General features: G+C 36.1%; 1 protein-coding gene across 4 annotated transcripts in view; it reads right to left on the bottom strand.

The window, feature by feature from the left end:
• Positions 1 to 19,851, bottom strand: part of cacna2d1a (calcium channel, voltage-dependent, alpha 2/delta subunit 1a) — a 118,706-nt gene that overhangs the window by 83,723 nt on the left and 15,132 nt on the right. For all 4 annotated transcript variants that reach the window (XM_038294780.1, XM_038294777.1, XM_038294778.1 and 1 more), the window contains exons 2-3: positions 10,767 to 10,848; positions 9,387 to 9,503 (exon numbers count right to left, since the gene is read on the bottom strand). In XM_038294780.1, coding sequence (XP_038150708.1) covers positions 9,387 to 9,503; positions 10,767 to 10,848 — 199 coding nt within the window. The remainder of the gene's footprint in view (positions 1 to 9,386; positions 9,504 to 10,766; positions 10,849 to 19,851) is intronic.

Genomic DNA, 19,851 nt, shown 5'->3' with positions numbered 1-19,851 from the left:
CCAGGAAGGCATGGTTACTAACTGTAGCCATGATCCACACACACTTTAGACAAAAAGCTCCAAGAGACCAGAGACATCTTATTCATTAAGTGTCCCAATGTAGCACAAGCCATCTTTCTTCTTGGCAGTTATGACTAGCCTCCCTCTCAATCTTGGTGGCTGCAGCCTACTCTCTTTAAACAAGTTTTGTTTCCTCTTGATAGAAAATCAATCCAGGATGGATGTAAACTAATCCAAGTCAAGACTGGAAAACAACTGTTGTGCTTCTGTTTCCATAAAGGCATACCAATAGCAATTCAGTCTTCGGTGGGCAGCCAAAGCCTTTTGAATCTGCTGCCAAACCACTAATGCAATCCCAGGTCTTAAATAACTTTGCAATCAATATTCAAATTTCACAGTCTGTTCTGTGGGCTTACTCCATCTTTTAGCTCTTTTTTTCTTTTGGCATGGTCGACAAGAAACTTTATTTGACTTTTACATCTCCGAAAAAAATGGTTTTGTTCTAATTTCTGATCAGAGATATCTTTCTAGTTCTTAGCACCAATTTGACTGTTTTTAAAATGAAATATATATAAAAAGTTTATATTTAATATACACAACAGTTGTTTTTACACAGAAATTTGAGGTAGAGAGAATTATAATGTACAGGCTGTTCAGGTTGTAGAGATCTCAGTCTAGATTGTTCTCCTTGGCTGTCCTTGTGACCAATCCATATCTCTGTTAGCCTTTTACCCTTTACTCTCCAATCATAATTTATATGTCCTCATCTTTAACATCGTTTCCGCTGGGTTTTAGTATTTTTTTCTCTTCAATTGAGTTGCATCTGCTTGTTCTGTTTAGTTGCGACACTTCCAGCAGAGGGATATTTGGCTGAGCTGCTGCTGCTGACGACTTCATGTTTTCCAATATGAAAGATACACTTGATCCCATCTTGCAGTGGTTAATTCAGTTAAGCTACTGGTGGGGCTTTTACTGCATCCTCTCTCTGTATGCAAAAGTCAACCACAATGCAAGTTACTGTCCTCTGTCACTACATGTTCATCCAGAAATAATGAGTCTGCTGCATTCCCTTAGATTCTTTTCAACTTTTTAACCAACCCAGCCATATGATTATATTATTACATAAAAAAAAAAAAAATTGGCAGCTTGTAAAATCGGCTTTAGCATAAGTAGGGAGTACAAAATCCACAAATTCAAAAGCTTCTTCAACAGATTCTAAAACAAAAGCTCAATACTGAAGTTCAAAAATGTTTTTGTTTGTGTTGACGCATGCTTATCATTGGTGGTGTGGACAGTGTTGACTTACATGCATAAACACGCATGATGTCAAATTTAAAGTTCATAGAATTTCTCTAAAGATCCATTATATCTCATCTTTTAGATTTTTAAGTTTTCTATTTCTGAATTATTTCCTCTGGGACAATGAAGGATATTTGTTTGGTTTTCTAAATAAACTACTCAGACTAACTAGATGTCCTCTTTGGTAATATTACTGTTTGAGAATGTGATAAGAAGTAGTCACATGTATAGACCGGATTTAAAACTGAGGCTTAAAACATCAAGGACTATGAAGTGTGGTTGGGTTAATCACAGCACTGTGCAATTTCTCTCAAATTAACATGAATTGAGTTGAGCCCCAAAATAAGGTAAGAATTACGCTTTAAAACTCAAACATTGTTCTTAAGGTCCCAAACTTATTTAGAGATCTCTTTCACTCTGAAGAAAAAAATGACCAATTCCACAGAAAGACATTAACAAGGGCTCCATCAAAGGCCGTTGGTTAAAACCCATTCAATAATTGATGAGGAGCTAGAGGTGAACCAAATACCAGAAGCAGGCTATTTTCTGATGAGCCAAGTTAAAAATAGAAGGCTGAGTAATTGTAATAAAAATAGCGCCTGAATTTGTCAAGTCTGTAATATGCAGGTTCTGCCACTATCAATCACACCTGCACTAAAATGTGAAAGATTGACTAAATGAAAGAACTGAAATGTGAGTTGGCCAATAAGGTCTGTGCACATGGGCAGTCACTTAGGCAGGTACGATTAGATGAAAGGCAGTTCCATCCGTGCATTTGCACTACTTTCTACACAGCAGTGAAATAAAGAGGCCAAAAACTTCAATGTATGGCATGTCTTGTAATGGTTTCATTTCAAATTAACAGTATGCTCGATCACAAAAACCCTGTCTCTAAATCAAACACGGTACTCTATCATTACAGTAATCAGAGGGAACCTAACCTGAGCAATAATAAGAGAGAGAGAGGAAATGCATCTTAAAGTCTTATTTCACAGTGCTTTAAGAGGACCAGTAAGCAAAGCAGTACAATCACTTGTACATTTTACCAGCGAGTGTACCAGCTTTTTTTGTGTGATTGCAAGTGTTACAAACGAATGAGGAAAATCAGAGGGAATAAATGATCATGATTTGTAAATGTTACGTGTTTATTGTTTTTTAAATTATTTGTGCGTATATGTTTGTTATTACTGCTAAAGATGGTTTTGGAATTATTTTGTTCAAGATGTTTGTACAATGCACAGATTTAACAAATATTCTAATGCTGGGCTGTAAATCAGCTTTACAATTCATAGAAAAATTAAAAAAGCTGTCGGAGCTTAGACTGCAGGTAAGCTTTCTTAAAACCCACTTCTAACTTTTATTTAATAACAAAAAGTTTGTTTTAGATAAGAAATAAAAAAGGTCTCTCTCAAAATATAAAAAAAAAATGAAAAAACAGGAAAAAAATGTAACTGTATATAGAAAATAAACAGTTAAATTGTTACTTTATTTAAAAAATAGCTCCTTGATATAAAAGAAATGAGCCCTGCATTTATCATTTTATAATAAATGACCCATTTTTAATGAGTTTCCCTTCGAATTTTGAAAGTCAATCTTTGGTTCAAGGCTTTAAGAAATTGGAAGTCCTCCATATTATCACATTCTTAGCTCTTTTCACAGGTCCATTATCTGGTGCCATACAGGACTGTGATTCAGCCGCTGCAAAACGTTATTGCTTCCATTAAAAACCAACATGTTGGTATAATGATATTATTACTTTGAAATCTGAATATGCCTGGAAGTAAGGACAATTTTGAACCGTAACATAAATTATTTATCATGGGTTTTGAGATCCAATTAAGTTAGACAAACTGGTATCCGATAATCAGGTTCCAGATCAATATATTTTTATGCATTTTCATACCATAAAATCTGCCAGAAAAAAAATTCAAAAAGCTATAAAGGGGTTCTCTGCTATTCAAACTAAAACTGTTTCAGTGGGCAAGACAGTCCACTGCTGGCTGTGGCTTCCTGTTTGAAGTCAGCTGACCTGGCTCTGTATAGGGCAGAGAGCAACAGAAGCATCATATCATTTGATTGATCAATCTATATACCAAAAAAAATACGTTTTAAAACGAAGGGGAATGCCATTACTAGACACAAAATTAAATTTTCCCTGATTCAAGTTATTAAATATAATCATTTGAGACAAGATACAGATTATATTAAGCCCACATGTCCAATGTCTTACATTTTTATGTGATACTGTAAATCTGCCTACATCTTTATAGACAGGTAATGGTAGCCTTCCCAGCAATGATGCAGAAGCATGTTAAGATGATCTTGCCATAGCTGAGATGCAGGCAAAACTTAATGGTGTATGTGGCATTATTATAATCTAAATAAATGTAGAATCAGCTTAGCAAAACATTTACCATTAACACCTAAAATTATACAAACAAAAATAACAATACAAATCTTTATAAGGCCATCTCAAGGTTTTTCCATAATCTTGGAATTTTGAGCTTTTACATTTTTTTTCCTTTATAGTTGCCATATTTTGCTGTAATCCAAGCAGCAATATCCAACAACCTCTCAAATAGTAAATGGATAGCAGTTTTTTTGAGTAACCAAAAAGCAACATTTTTTTTTAAAGGGAACTATATTCTCATTAACCTTCTATGACATCAAATATTAATTACATCATTATATTTGACAAGGTTCACAATCTTATCCTCACTACTTTCTTAAATCTGATAAGAAGTTTAAGCCTGTGAAGAGTTAAACATATTATTAATGTCTTGATAATTCAATATATATAAGTATACATTTAAGGATGATTTAGGTGCTTTGGGGTGTGTTAAATTATATGTAAAATAATTTATAAATAGAAATCTCCGGGTAGCTGATTATGAATTACAGCATTGTCAGTGTTAATGTTTTAATTGGAAAAGAGGTTTAGATTAGTCAGTAATATTAAAGTATAATTCCAATTCCACAGAAGAAAAAATTTATAATCTAGCACAAAGTATTTGAAATGTAAGCAGAAGCCTCTTGAAATGCCCGAGGAAAAGATAAAGACATGCATATTCACCCTCTCCAATGAAGAAATAAGAAAGGACAGAAACGGATGTAGGAAAAACAAGGCAAAACAAACATACAAACAGCAAAATTGGAAATTTTGTGTGACAGTCAGACTGAGGTTAGGAGAGAAAATAAGAAAAAGGCATGATAAGGAAAAAAATAAATAAAAATGTCAGATAGTATTAAATATGATTTTTGATAAGAATAATACCCAAGAAAAACAACAAAAAAACACTGGTGGAGTTTATTGCAAAACATTTCCTGTCCTGTTCTCTTCATCTACAGGTGTCCCTAAAGTCCTGAACACACTGAATTCGATTTTGAGTCCTATCTGACAGAAAATTGTGTCAGAGGAGGTTGTAGCATATAGCGCTCATTGAAAGTCAATGGGGATGAAAACGCCCAACACGATTTTCTCCAAGGGGACCTGCTTAGCTCCGACTGAGATAGATCCCAGGTCTATTTTATTAGGACTAAGCAGCAATTCAGCGGCAATTTCATGGATCTGACAGGAAGAGAGACGCTGTTACAAAGTAAAGCACATGTGCTTTGGGGGAAAATATTAAATTAAATTTGTTAATCACATGAGAAAACAGACAGTTTTGGAGACGCACATCGAGTTTATAGCAAGTGGGATGCATTCATGCAAAATCAATCAATTAATTATAAGGTGAAAAAAAAAAGTATTTTTATTTGGACAGAAAACAGATAAAGTAGTGGTCCTAGGGACAGAAAGCGCAGCTTATTTTTTTTTTTTCGAGGAGAAAATAAAAGCTTCAGGACAGAAAAAGGATATACAGTAGTAAAAAAAATTGATCTCTTTGAGCCGCACAAAAACAAAATAAGGAGTGGCAGACGGAGCAGCTTATCTCTTTCCCCTCTTTATCAAAAAAAGAAAAACAAACATTTCAGCTTTAACCAACTCCAGAGAACTCTGCAAGAATCACCTCTCACTGCCTGTCCGAACATCTGCCCTAATCCCCAAATCCCTCAATAACTATATACATACTGTAGATCCGGGACTAGATGGTGGACTTTACAGTAAACTCAGTTAACCGACTGTTCAGACAGATGATTACTGCATTTCGCTCCCCATTGACCTTGTAACTCCGCCTCCCCGCACGGTACCTGCACCATCTTAATTATTTGTTGTCACCGCAACAAATCCGAAGATGCTTTGCGAGGAGAGCTCTTGCAAGCAATCTGGGATATATCTGCTCGTCTAGTCACCACAAATGATCCCTATTCTTCAAGGTGTATTGTGGGAAATTTCAAGTCCACTTCTTTTTCATCCACTAGACCAGGGGTCTAGTTTTCCAGGCCAATGACCCCCAAACTGATGGTGAGATGGAGCGGGAACCCCCTAATTATATATATTGTATGATATTGTGTTATATGAAGCTGGTCCTATAGTCACTATTGCCTATGGAGTAATGTAACAAAAGTAATTTCTCCCTGGGATTATTAAAGTACACTATATTGCCAAAAGTATTTGCTCACCTGCCTTGACTCACATATGAGCTTAAGTGACATCCCGTTCCTAATCCATAGGGTTCAATATGACGTCGGTCCACCCTTTGCAGCTAGAACAGCTTCAACTCTTCTGGGAAGGCTGTCCACAAGGTTTAGGAGTGTGTTTATGGGAATTTTTGACCATTCTTCCAGAAGCGCATTTGTGAGGTTGCACACTGATGTTGGACGAGAAGGCCTGGCTCTCAGTCTCCGCTCTAATTCATCCCAAAGGTGTTCTATCGGGTTGAGGTCAGGACTCTGTGCAGGCCAGTCAAGTTCATCCACACCAGACTCTGTCATCCATGTCTTTATGGACCTTGCTTTGTGCACTGGTGCACAGTCATGTTGGAAGAGGAAGGGGCCAGCTCCAAACTGTTCCCACAAAGTTGGGAGCATGGAATTGTCCAAAATGTCTTGGGATGCTGAAGCATTCAGAGTTCCTTTCACTGGAACTAAGGGGCCAAGCCCAGCTCCTGAAAAACAACCCCACACCATAATCCCCCCTCCAACAAACTTTACACTTGGCACAATGCAGTCAGACAAGTACCGTTCTCCTGGCAACCGCCAAACCCAGACCCGTCCATCAGATTGCCAGATGGAGAAGCGCGATTCGTCACTCCAGAGAACGCGTCTCCACTGCTCTAGAGTCCAGTGGCGGCGTGCTTTACACCACCGCATCCGACGCTTTGCATTGCACTTGGTGATGTATGGCTTGGATGCAGCTGCTCGACCATGGAAACCCATTCCATGAAGCTCTCTGCGCACTGTTCTTGAGCTAATCTGAAGGCCACATGAAGTTTGGAGGTCTGTAGTGATTGACTCTGCAGAAAGTTGGCGACCTCTTCGCACTATGCGCGTCAGCATCCGCTGACCCCGCTCCGTCAGTTTACGTGGCCTACCACTTCGTGGCTGAGTTGCTGTCGTTCCCAAACACTTCCATTTTCTTATAATACAGCTGACAGTTGACTGTGGAATATTTAGGAGCGAGGAAATTTCACGACTGGATTTGTTGCACAGGTGGCATCCTATCACAGTTCCACGCTGGAATTCACTGAGCTCCTGAGAGCGACCCATTCTTTCACAAATGTTTGTAAAAACAGTCTGCATGCCTAGGTGCTTGAATTTATACACCTGTGGCCATGGAAGTGATTGGAACACCTGATTCCAATAATTTGGATGGGTGAGCAAATACTTTTGGCAATATAGTGTATTTCTGATTCTGATTCCTGGTTGATGGGACACAGGTGTTGTGAATGAAACGGGGACCAGCTTGAAAGAGCTCCTGTGTGTCACTGAATGTGTGAATTGATGGCTGAAAGACATCTTCTGCTTCCATTTATCTGTTTACTACAGTCTGTTGAATTCATGTTTTTGAAGAAATTTCAATTAGTAGAAAAAATTGCATGGGGAAGATGAAAAAAAAAGTCCAATCAACCAAAATTTTTGTGACCCCCATGCAGTACCTCAGTTTCAAGTAGTTCAAATTCAGTGCCTCCGTAGACCCCTAGGTGTCGCTGACCCTCTTTTTTTTAACATACACCTCATTATGTTTTTACTATAGGCCATTCCAAATTCTCTCTGTTCTGATTAGAGATGCAGCACAGACAAGACAGAAGTGGGGGAAAAAAGTCTCCACAGATCTGCTCACCCTGTCTAGTCAGAGCGCCTCTATAAAAAGTCATACGCAGTTGGTGTGTTCAGGCCTTAATAGGGACAAGAAATCATTTCATCTGCTTTTCTCTTCAATCCAGCAGGCTTTAGTTTTTAACTTTTTCTCAAAATATCTGTTTAATCAATGTCCGTTTTATTCCAAGTGAAGCAATACCAGCAGAACATTTAGTTGGAAGCAGCGATAATAAGATCATGGCTAAGTATTAGACCAACATTTAGACCAACACTTGTGAATAATGTGGTTTAGCCTATTTATTAAAAATACAAAACAAGGAATCTGTCTTTGTAACCTTTATAATAAGGAGTATTACTACTGTTTCAGGTGGGAACTTGCATGCAAACTGCAACTCTTATTTAACCTTGCACATACTGTAGGTTCCAGCACCCATCTTGTTACAAGACCAGCTGAACTGAAAGGTCAGTGATTTTGGTATCCTATTATGTTTCCATATACAACCAAAACATTTACAAATATCTACAGTATATTAAAACATTCATTGCAAATGTAATCAAGCACCACATATTTTGATCATCATTACTTTTTATGGATTTAAAAACAATTTTGACAATTCTTACAGAGAGCAACAAGTTAATCGTGTCTGTATGAGACATGTACTCAACAATTGTAAACTGTAAAGCAAATATGTACATTTTAAAAGGCAAATATTTTCAAAATACTGATTTTACAAAACTATTATTTTGCTGAGATCCCACCAAGTAATTGCTCTTCATCCCTGCAGTTATTGGGATGCTTGGCAAGATAGATGTGGCAATCGATGGGACTGGGACTATGGCAACCGGCTGGTGGATTTTAATTGGATATTTCTGGCACTCCGAGTCAGATTGATTGAGACTGGGAGAGTCGCAAGATCTTAATTTAGTCAGCCTCATATTGTTACCCTCGTGAGCAGTGAAAGGTTGTACAAATCAATTTCACTTCCTGCCATTTGTAAGGGAACGTACATTGAGCCAAAAGTCACAAAGATGATGCGCACATGCTGTTGCTTTCTGTGTCGGGTAACTTGGTTTGGTATGTTAATCTAAACACTACTTTCTTTTTGGTTAAAGCTTAGAATTTCATTTCAAATATTTAAGTATTTAAGCAATAAACAATTCACCCTTTTTTACATATTGTGACTGACAAATATATTCCTACTTTCAGAACTTCATTAACTGTTTTAACCTACAACAAAAATCCTTAATGTTTTTTATTTGGTAGGTTTATTTTATATTGTTTAAAGGGAATAAAATATTCAAAGCTTTGAACATCTTAACACCATCTTTTATTTTAATTAACGGCTTTCTAAAACTGTATCCAACTTAACATGTTTTTGATGGTTTATACTGTACAGGCTCCAGACCTAATGCAACATCATAAATGTCTAATGGTCTTCTAATGATCGTCACGCCATAAGGTTCATCTAGTTTAGCAGTTTTCTTGTTTTGTGTTCGATGTAATGAAGTTGAAACCCATCAAATGGTATGGGTTTGCTGTACTGATAAATATGAGACTTCTGATTGAATAATTAGTGTTTGCTAAAATGACATTTATGCAATAACATTGGCACAAGATGAAGCAGGTGTTACATATAGTATGCACATATTTTGTTTGAATGGCAAACTAGAGTACCAAGTCAGAAAAGTAATTTATCTGCAGAATAACGGAATTATGTTGGATGTGAAAAAGGCTTAAAAATATTTTTCCCAGTGTCTGTTCTGAATTAAAGTCCACACTGACACTTGAGAGTTCAGTCAACAGCGGTTAGAAAGACTTGAATAACTACAGGTCTGACAAAGCTATCTTCAAATTACAGGACTGCAACAAGAGGAAAAGTTCTCACCTTTAGGGCGTCAGAGCGGTTAGCCAGCAGTTGCTCTATGTTCTTTGAAGCTGTTGCCACCAGTTCTGTGGCATTGTTGGATTCCACACTAAAGTGGGTTCTGTGTTTTTTATATATCTAAGAAAATCACAAAAGAGACAGGGAAGGGTCAGACACAACAAGAACTTTGGATTGTGTTAAAGGGTATAAAAACAACAACTAGAGCTAAAAGTCAGACATGCATCTATCCTTCCAGTTGTTATGCACAAAATTCAAAAGCCAGCATTACAATTAAGTAGTCCTATTATTCATTTCAACCTAAATATTCACTACAATACAGAATACGTTCTAGCATAATGCATTAAAAGGCCAAAGATCCAGTTACTCAGCAGCTGGAAGGCACTCCATTGTCCTGCACACAAATGACAGAGCTGAGGCAGATGACTGCATTTGTCTTCATGGTCCTTGAATTCTGCTACTTTAGTCATACCAAAAAGATAATCTTGTTCACTGCTGACTTTTGTAATGCTTTAAAGTTGACTGATTTTAACTTCAAATGAATCAGAGTGCATGGTAGAGTGCATGGTTGTGGATAAAAAATATGTCATTTTCTCAAACATTGATTTACATACAATTTTGGCCCTCACTTGAAAACATTTTCTGGTTGTATATTGCACAAGCTGACTGGAAATATGTTTCTATTTATAATAAAGGCTATAATGTTTGTTTGATCATTTTAACAGATCAGGCAAATAAAAAAAAAAAAAAAAAAAAAAAAAAAACAACTTAATATTTCTTCAGGTAACATTGTTTCATTTGCTTGTACTACCTTGGTGCTTCTGTATAGTTTTCATGCCCCATTTAGAATAATCAGGGATGTTTCCCTATTCCATTAGGAAAAACTGCTAAAGCTTAGAGAAGTAGGTGTGAAAGCACCCCAATTCTTTAAAGATTGCTCTGGATTTTAGGCCTGTCCTATAAAAACAGAGTAGTATGCCTCTAGACAATTTCTCCAAAACTACTGTATGCATAAAAAAGTTGAAGGAAAATTGCTATCTACCAGAAAAAAAAGACAAAAACACCAAATACCTTTCCACAATAGCTCAGGAGGAGGTTTTTCATGCTTATCCACAGTGTCGCAGCATTTTGCTTATTGCACAGTTTTATCCTTTCAATTTGCTGCTGTTGTCATAAAATCCCAATTAAATACATTGCAGTTTTTGATTAGACAAAAACATTTAATGGATAGTTGGCAAGGTATAATACAGTGAAGGAAACTGAAATGACCTGAGTTGGGATTGAAGTTGAGTCACAGACAGCAAAGTGCTCATTATTTCCTATAAAATCCATTTCTGTTTACCATTTGTTGTAGAAGGAAAACAACATCAAATAGCCTCTTACCTCTATTAGGTCCTGCAATCCACTGGCTTTGTCTGTTAATGTGATCAACTCTTTTTGAATCTGCTCCACCCAGTCTTTTACCCTGTAAACAAAACAAAAATACTGTCTCATTCAGTTGGAAAACCTCCTTTATTACCATATCATATTACCAAGTAAACCAACTTACTAAAATATCCAGACAGACTCAGGGAAGGGAAGCATGAAATATTAATGCTTAGTCAAGGGTATACTGTATATTGCTCTACTTCCCATGAGCTGTGTATTAAAGCAAGAGCTTTCATGGTTTTTAAAACATTACTGCTATGGCCAATGGCTTTAAATGCTAGTTAATGCAAACTCCCCATGATAAATAAATGAAAGAGACATGCAGGAAAATATGGATTTGGAGATTTTATTTGTGTTTTTTTTTTTGGAGTGGGGGAATTTTACACACTAAGAAAAGATGGGAAGATATGGTACACATTTGAGTCAAATGTAATCCATCTTTGTCCTTGTTTTTCCAAAACAGCTCAACCAGTGGCATTTTATGACCTCAGTGTGAAGCCTTCGTCTGCTGATATATATATAAACAGTTAAGAGAACATCTAAACAGCTGTAAATCATATTTCTGCACAGTAACTTTACAGGTGATTATAAGGACAGCAGCTCCTTATAGAGTCACTGACATCCTGTTTAATTATAATTAAATGTTTGTGCTTAAGTGTGTGCAGCATAAGAGATTTAAAACCATGTGATATACGAGATATTCTTTTGCAGGGCACAGTTGGCTTCTAATGTATTGAACTTATAACCTATAGTACACCTACAAGCTTCTGTTCATTATTTGAATTAGACCAACACAAAGTAGGACTATTTCTCAGGCTTTCCTTCGTAAAAAAAAAAAAAAATACTGTAGTGAATCAAACTTAAAGTAGATGCGATTTTTTTTTTTAATGTTGCCTTGAAAAAGCTTCATAGATGCAAAAATATTTATATAAGTTGCTTATGGGGTAATATCTGGCAGTTTCAGAGGCTTGTTTTTACTGATATAATTATATTGCACTGACAGAAAATTGAGACGTATATTGTTTTTTAAGTTTTGGCCCCATTTTCCAGCCCTAATACAAAACTGATATAATTGCAGAAAATACAAAAATAAATAAACCTACAGTATGAAAAATTGCATGTTTAAGTCAGACAGCCTATCATAATTGGAAAAATTAAATTAACAATCATTGTTATGCAGGTTTATTTCCTGATGTGCTATATTTTAAGTTAAGGAGAACATTGTCCAGTGTATGTGTGCAGTTAAACAAGCTGGAATTCAAATCTTAAAGCATTAGTAAAGAAGGTTTTACAATGTATTTGGATTCTGGACCAGTCTAATATTCAACAGATGGTCAACAGATGCTACCACAGTCCATTAGGCTGTTAAACTGGTAACTTTGTGATTCTTTCTCTGCAAAAAATGGAAACTATTTCCACATTAACATTTTTCTAAAGAATGCAGCTTCTTCAGTATTTGAAATAATCTTTAATATTATGAGAGCGTGTCTAATGTTTTAAAGAAATGACCAGTATTTAAGTTATCAGATCAACTGATAATACAGTGTAATATGACCAGCTGAAATGTGGCATAGCAGCCACATATTATATTTAGCCTGCCAAGAGACAGCTGCAAGTGGCTCAGGGCAAATATAGAATGAACTTCATGTCAGCACATTCCCTTTTTTAAACTTCTGCACAACACTTATGTCTGACCTATGCCAGAGGTTTGCAGAAGGGTAAAGGCAACTTACTGCAGTCAAAATTAAACAAATCTTTGTTTATATTCTGGAGTTTATGATGGCATGAAAATGACTTCAGAGTTTGAACATGGTTATCTGAACATAGACAGCTGCATATGGCGCCTTTTAATCAGGAGCTTTTTTTTCTAGCTATACCAGAATTCCTTTTACAAAGAACAAAATGTATAACAGGTGTTTAATGGGAATTAATGTATTGATTTTAGTTAGAAATAATTTAACACTTTTAGTGAACACTTGTTAGGTCAGTCGACCATTTTAAATTCTTACTATATTCAGATTTCATATATTTTCTGCTACCTCCAGCTTTAGGTTGATTAACTGAACTGCTTTATGTACTTCAGCTCACCCCACAATCCATTGATATGTCCAAACCAGTGTTCTAACCACTTAACCCTTTAATTTTTAAAACCTTAGAAGGAGCATTCTTAAGGTCCAACAGACTATCCAATAAATCTGGGACTCCCAACCCTGATGGCACATGTAACATCTTTATGACGATGATTAAACTGCAGGGAAAATCAAGTTATTTTGTTTGCCATGCTACTTCCTATTGGTCGCAGTGATAACGGTAAATTACACCATGAATTGAAGGGTTGATGTATGTTAAAGTTCAGGGATTTGCTCATTTCTACTTTAACAGCCTTTACGGTCAAATTTGTCATGTTTTATTTAAAGTTTTCAATGTGAGGTAGCTTCTGGTATGAATGGTTGTGAAATTGTTACTTTGAATTAACTTATTTTCAGGTAGAATTCTGCTTATAACTCTCAGGGCTTGTTTTAATCAACAACACCTCAACTCCTAGTCTGATGTAATTGCCTTTGGTCCCAGTCCCAGGGTCAGACATTTCAAAGGGGTCTCCATTACTATAGGTCCCAGACTGAAAAAACCTTTGGATCGCTATTTTCAAATCCATACCTGTTTTAAATGAATCCTAAATTCAACACAAAGAAGCAGGTGTTTATAAAGTGAAATATCGATATCTATAAGTTTTTTCAAGCATTCATGAAGATGTACAGCTCTGGCAGTAAATATAGAGATGCAGCTCTTTTTTAAGATAATGTCAAAGTTTATGTAATACAGTTTTTCTACTTTATTTTTCGCAAAAATTATTTTAATATAGAATATTATAAATATAAAATTAATAAGCGATTAAAAACATTTTAAAGAGGTCGTAAAATAACAGTGAACTTCTAAGATGTATCTTGTATCAAATGGTTCTTAAAACTTTTGACTTTTTGACATGAGCCAAACCATTTTAAAGACTACTCGAACAAATGCATACAATTACACATTTTTATTTAGACCTGTGAGGGTAAAATCTAATGATTCTAGATTTTGTAAATATTGTTAGTTAACCTTTTATACTAATTTATTATTGTGAGTGGTTTAATATGGCTCCATTTGCAGGTAAGAAGGTAATTAGAAATTAGACGTGTACAACTGTAATTGCCAATTCTTTAGGTTAATTAGGTCGATTAAACTGATCTTTCAAAGTTATCATTTTAAAATCAATCTTAAAAGACAAGTACATAAAACTCAGTTAAATATGTTTTACTCCTAAATCTCACACAAACTATCCATGTCTCATCAAAGAGTCTTTATAAATAGTGAAGGCTCTAGAAATGGAGGATCTCCCTTCTGTGAAGAAGTTTCATTATGGTCTGATAATGAAGATGTCTAAGGCTCTGCATTATATTTAATCTGTAAAGCATCCTTTCTTTGCCTGCTCTTTTAATAATCTGATTTCATTTTTTTTATTTATTGCCTCTTATTCTGGTATCCACCAGATTATGGAAGTGATTGCACTTCATACAACAGCCTTATACAAGATTTGCAATAACTTGCAAGCACAGAGACTAAACTTTATCAAGTAATATAGTCACAATTTCCCATTAACAGGTTCACAGTTACATAATTTTTTTCTTCCAGGATGAAAACTTTTGACATATTAGTTTTCTCTGAAATCGGCATTCTCTTTTGATTACCTTGTATAATTAGAGGATTGTACCAACACCGTTCACCATTTCTATCTACTGTGTGCCAATGCTACCGTAGCTAGAAAAGTCAAACTTGAAGATAATGAAGCCAGAGAAATCAAAGAGATGTAACATTTTATTAAAAAAGAAAATGTTTCTTCATCACGTCTGTGGTTTCTTCTGCCTCTGATAATGCAAGAGGGGGTGTAAATTCCATCTACTAAGAAATGGCTGTGTTTAATAGCACTGGTGTTCTCTTTAAACTTCTGAGTTACGGATCTGTTAAAAAAATTAAGATGCAGATTGGACAAGAATTGTCCTTCCACAGCCAAGAAACTGAAAATTGGTTGTGGAAGGGTCTTCCATCATGTCAATGACTCCTAACACTGCCAAAGCAGAGAGGTAAAACCAGGGAGTCATAGAAAGTTTGAGCTTGCACCAAGATAAAATCTTTGAGAACTAAACATTTAGTTTGACTGTCAGGGGAAGACTAGTGGGACCAACTCCCAGATTGTGTTTTTTAAAAACCTTAAGATTCAGTATTGATGTCAGATGTGTCACCTTTGACCGTTACTTGGTTTTGCAATCCTCAAATAGCAAAAACACAGGTGAGGAGACCTATATAATATTACAACATATAACACATTTAATGGAGACAAACTCTAATAACAACAAACAGAAATTATAAACCTTCAAAATCCATAAAAAATAAAATGAGTGTCATCGATGCAACAGTCTATTGAACCAAAAACCCTTTAGGGTTATTCATTTGACCCATTGATTCATATTAATTCAGCAGTGTAGAAATTCTGCATTTGTTGTTACAGTTAAACTGGTCATAAATGCTATAATTATATTGCTTTAAGGGTTATATCAATGTTTTTAGGTGTCCTTTGCTTTAATACAGCTCTCACTGTCGATAAAATATAAAGTTGGTGACTGTCACATTCTACTGATGTTAATTTTTTCATAATTTGTGCCTGCTGCTTCTGCCATGTTTTGCTGGCACATACTGTGAATTTTATATTTTTATTGCTTTTAATATTAAAGTGACATTCTCTAAATGAGTATTTAATAACAGAAGTGTAATGGATTTAATTGCAAAGCCAAACAGCACAGCATTTGTGGGGACACCCAGGGCTTTTATGCCCATGGCAAGTCATCCTAGAACATGAAGGCGAAAAGTTCGACCAGTTTCAGAAAGAAATCTTAGACTGTACTCTGAGAAAACTGTCTTTTGAATTAAATTAACGCAAAAAATGTCAAGAAAATCTACCCTTTTCAATATTAGGAAAATTTAATTTTTTAAGATAGCTAAACTATTAATTGTGTGATATCATCTTTTTTTATTATTATCCATTTTGCAGTGGGATTCGGAAAAAAAGTAACAAAAGTATCACTATTACATGACTTATTGTGTTTTGCCAGAATGAGTCAAACATGCTACCCATTTTTAGCTTAGATCTGATGGATTCTGAAAAAGCAGAAGCACGAATGCCTTCATACTGCTGCTCACTAAATATTTTGGTGTTCCACAGCAGATAATGTCTCAGGTTCATTAGCTTCAGAGAGCCAGGGACACACTTGGTTGGAGTTTAGACAAACGGTCTGTGTGACATGAAGGCTCAGAATCTGAAAGGATGATATTAAGATTTCATTATGCTCCTTTAATGAGCTCAGCATGTATATTAATGTGCCACAGAGTTGAATGCTGTGAAATGATCAGACATGCTGGCCATTCAAACACTTTAATTTTGGGCCTATTTAAAAAAGAAAAAAAAAACCCCACAGCATTTGACGTTGTATCAACACTGATAAGTACTGTTTATCAGTAAATGCAATTGCTAGAATAAAAAAACGGTGATTCAATCTATATTTTATTTGCTTATTTTTTATCAAGGTACCTTAGATTAACTTAAGCTTAAAAAGAAAAATTCTTATTTTAAGTGCTGAGAAAAGGAGAATTGTTGTGTAAAATGACAAAATAAAATCACAACCTTATTCTTACCCCTTTTACACATCATGTTTTAAGTAACTGACATCGTTATTTCCCTAGAAGAGATTTTCCATCTGCAAGTACTTGTTCTGTGGCACTTTTTGTTGTTGTGGAAACCAGTCCCTTTGAAGCGAAGTTTTAGCACTGGATACAAACACTGGAAATACAAACCTAGCCGTCTTTCCTTGACTCATTCGTTACATTTTATTATTTCTAGTTACCTGATTTAGCTCAACATACCAGTGATTTTTGTTGAGTATTGTATTTGATACCTTCTTCTGCATGGAAAATTAATGAGCATTACACTATTGTAGGGCTGAAACAATCAGATGAATCGTGATTGATTATTGAAATAACCGTCAACTAATTTAGTAACCTATTAATCGTTTACTGGACTATACAGACTCTAAAAGATGCCTTTAGCTGACAGAGCAACCCACTTAGAGCAGTAATTAAACAAAGATTACTAAGTTGTCAATTCAGAACTCCATAAGCGGAAAAGTTAAAGTTTCACCTTGTATAATTTTCTTAAGCCGTTTTTAAAGAATATCCAATTATTAATCGATTAATCATAAAGAATTAATGACAAATTAATCGATTTGCCTAATAATCGTTAATTGCAGCACCACATAATTTAAAATTGCACTGCCACTTAGAGCAGTTTTACAACAGTGTTCATTTTGGTTCCCCCAGTGGACAAAAGCTGTATTGTTTTTCCTGAAGGAAGACATTCTTTGCTTCTTTGCTGTCACATGCTGGGGCAGTGGGTTGAGGGTCGCTGAACAGACTGAACAAACTGATCAAGAGGGTCGGTGATGTTCTGGGGGAGCAGCTGGACACCCTGACCACCGTGGCAGCAGACAAGCTCCTTCAGCAGAAAACTCCTCCTACCCAGATGCACCACAGAGCACGACAGGAAATCATTCCTACCTGTGGTCATCAACCTCTATAACGCCTCCCTCAAGTGATTCAGACCCCCCCTGTAATTGACATTTATGCACTATTGTTACACGCCACGTATCACTTTACCTGGATTTATCACTTAAGTTGGATATTCACTTTATCTTTATTTTGATTTAGTTTTTACATATACAACATGGACTACACAACATTTCTGTCTCCAGTGGCTGTGTGCAACATGAAAATGAGGTAATGAATCCAATTGTGGCATGTTGTGGGAAATTTTTGCATGACACCTCTGACCATGCCGACCCTTGTGAGCCGACTTCCATCTCAGCTACCCTGAAACAGTTTTTTTTACACTACTGTCCTGAAAAAAACTTACCTTGTTCCCTTGAAGATACAGGATATCAGTGTTTTATTTTCGAGATCTCCTAAAGGTTGGGTATCCTTTACACATCTGTTTTTCTCATCCTGTTCTAGAGCGAGTGCTCTACCAGCCTTATAAAAGCTCTGGGCATATTTCACATGTGTGCCAGATAGTGCTGTCAATCGATAAAATTTTTTTAATCGCGATTAATCGCATCAATGCCTGAGTTAACTCGCGATTAATCGCATTTTAATCGCACATTTTTTTCCTGATTGAAAATCATTTAAATACTCTCGATGACATACAAAAAAATACATACAAGCTAGGTTTGTGCCAATGTTCTTTTTTTAAAATGAAAACAGGTCACAGATACTGATTTATGCCAAAAATAACAAATATGTAGCCAAAAAAAAGGCCCTGAAAACAGGCTGATGTAAAAGACAGTCTTTACAGTTAATACAGTCTTTTGAACAAAGACAAGCATTTTACCCTACTGCTATAAAATTTAGTAGAGTTAACATTAGATGTTAATTAACCAAGGTAATAATGAACAATTTTCAATCAATACATCAAAATCAATAGACCGACATCACTAGATGGAGGTACCGGTAGTCTATGCTCTAGAAAGTTACTTTTCAGCCTCTTAACAAAAATGAGAACACACACACAAGCACCCACCCACACACACACACACACACACACACACACACACACACACACACACACACACACACACACACACACACACACACACACACACACACACACACACACACACACACACACACACACACACACACACGCGATACCGACCTGTGGCGTACACAGACGGCAAGAGTGCCGTAGCAGATTCCATTTCACCTCAGTAATCTGTTTTCTCAGCGTATTTCAGGCTGCTACTAGTTACCAGACACTCAACTTGTTTGTTGGTGGTGGGGCTTAAAGAAAAGGCACTAGCGCTACCCAGTGTATGAGCGTCTTTTTTCCTTGAGGAGGTCCGCTCTCGAAGCCTATGAGAAATGCATAGACTGGGGGAAAATAGCCCCGCCTTCCCGCAGGCTGCAGCGGGATGTACTTGGAAAATTGTACCATAAAACCACATAGCGTTAATCTCACGTTAAAAAAATTATCGCCGTTAAAATGGCCTCGCGTTAACGCGATCATTTTGACAGCACTAGTGCCAGAACATAGCCTATGGTTTCGAATTAACTGATTAGGACAAGATCAATCTTTTCTTTACTGTTGAAAGAGCGTCTTTCTCTTTGCCGATTAAAAATTTGCATTATGGGTGAAAAAATGTTTATATGACGATGTTGAAAATGTTCCCTGGACATCTGTTGGTTCGATCTTAAAATTTCATACTAAAAACGCATATAGATCCCAGCAGGAAGGTGCCTCGTTGCCTGAATATCAAACCTGCACAACTTGCAAAAAATATATAGTCTCAGGGAAATGTATTTATTTATTACATCGCCACAAAAAATGTTTTCCACAAGCCACCTCTGAATGCTGCACAATTTTATTGAGGTTGAAAGACAATATGTTGGCTTCCCTCTAATTGGAAGGGATTATGTTTTCAAGCAATGCTCCTTGTAATGGCATAAGCTGACATCTGGAAGAAAAGAAAGTGTATCTAAAAGTTTTTGTGGGCTCTCATGTTGGTTTTCAAAAATATAATAAAGGCACCCTAACACATACATAGAATCCCAAAATATACAGCCTATACGAAGAGCAAGACTGAAGTATGAATTCAGACATATTCAGTTTTTTTCCTGACTAAATAAAAAACAACCCTTAGAATTTCCATCCTCTTCAGATTCTACTCACAATGTAAGTATACTTTTGATCCAGATTAGTTTTTCTGTTGAAGATAATGCTATTGATGGGGGAAAAAACAACAAAACCACAACATCCTCACACTAAAATCTTGTAATAACATGCTATGAGGATGTGGTTGTTCAGCCAGAACACTAAGAAGAAGCTGTTTAGAGCTGATTGGAGGAGAGATTGAGTTAATGATTTTGTTGAAAGCATATTGATTTCAGAGACAATCGG

Source organism: Cyprinodon tularosa, unplaced genomic scaffold (genome assembly GCF_016077235.1).
Source record: "Cyprinodon tularosa strain WSP-4 unplaced genomic scaffold, ASM1607723v1 ctg345, whole genome shotgun sequence".
Lineage (NCBI taxonomy): Eukaryota > Metazoa > Chordata > Actinopteri > Cyprinodontiformes > Cyprinodontidae > Cyprinodon > Cyprinodon tularosa.
Note: the sequence above shows the minus strand (reverse complement) of the source record. Positions and strands in the feature narration are given on the sequence as shown.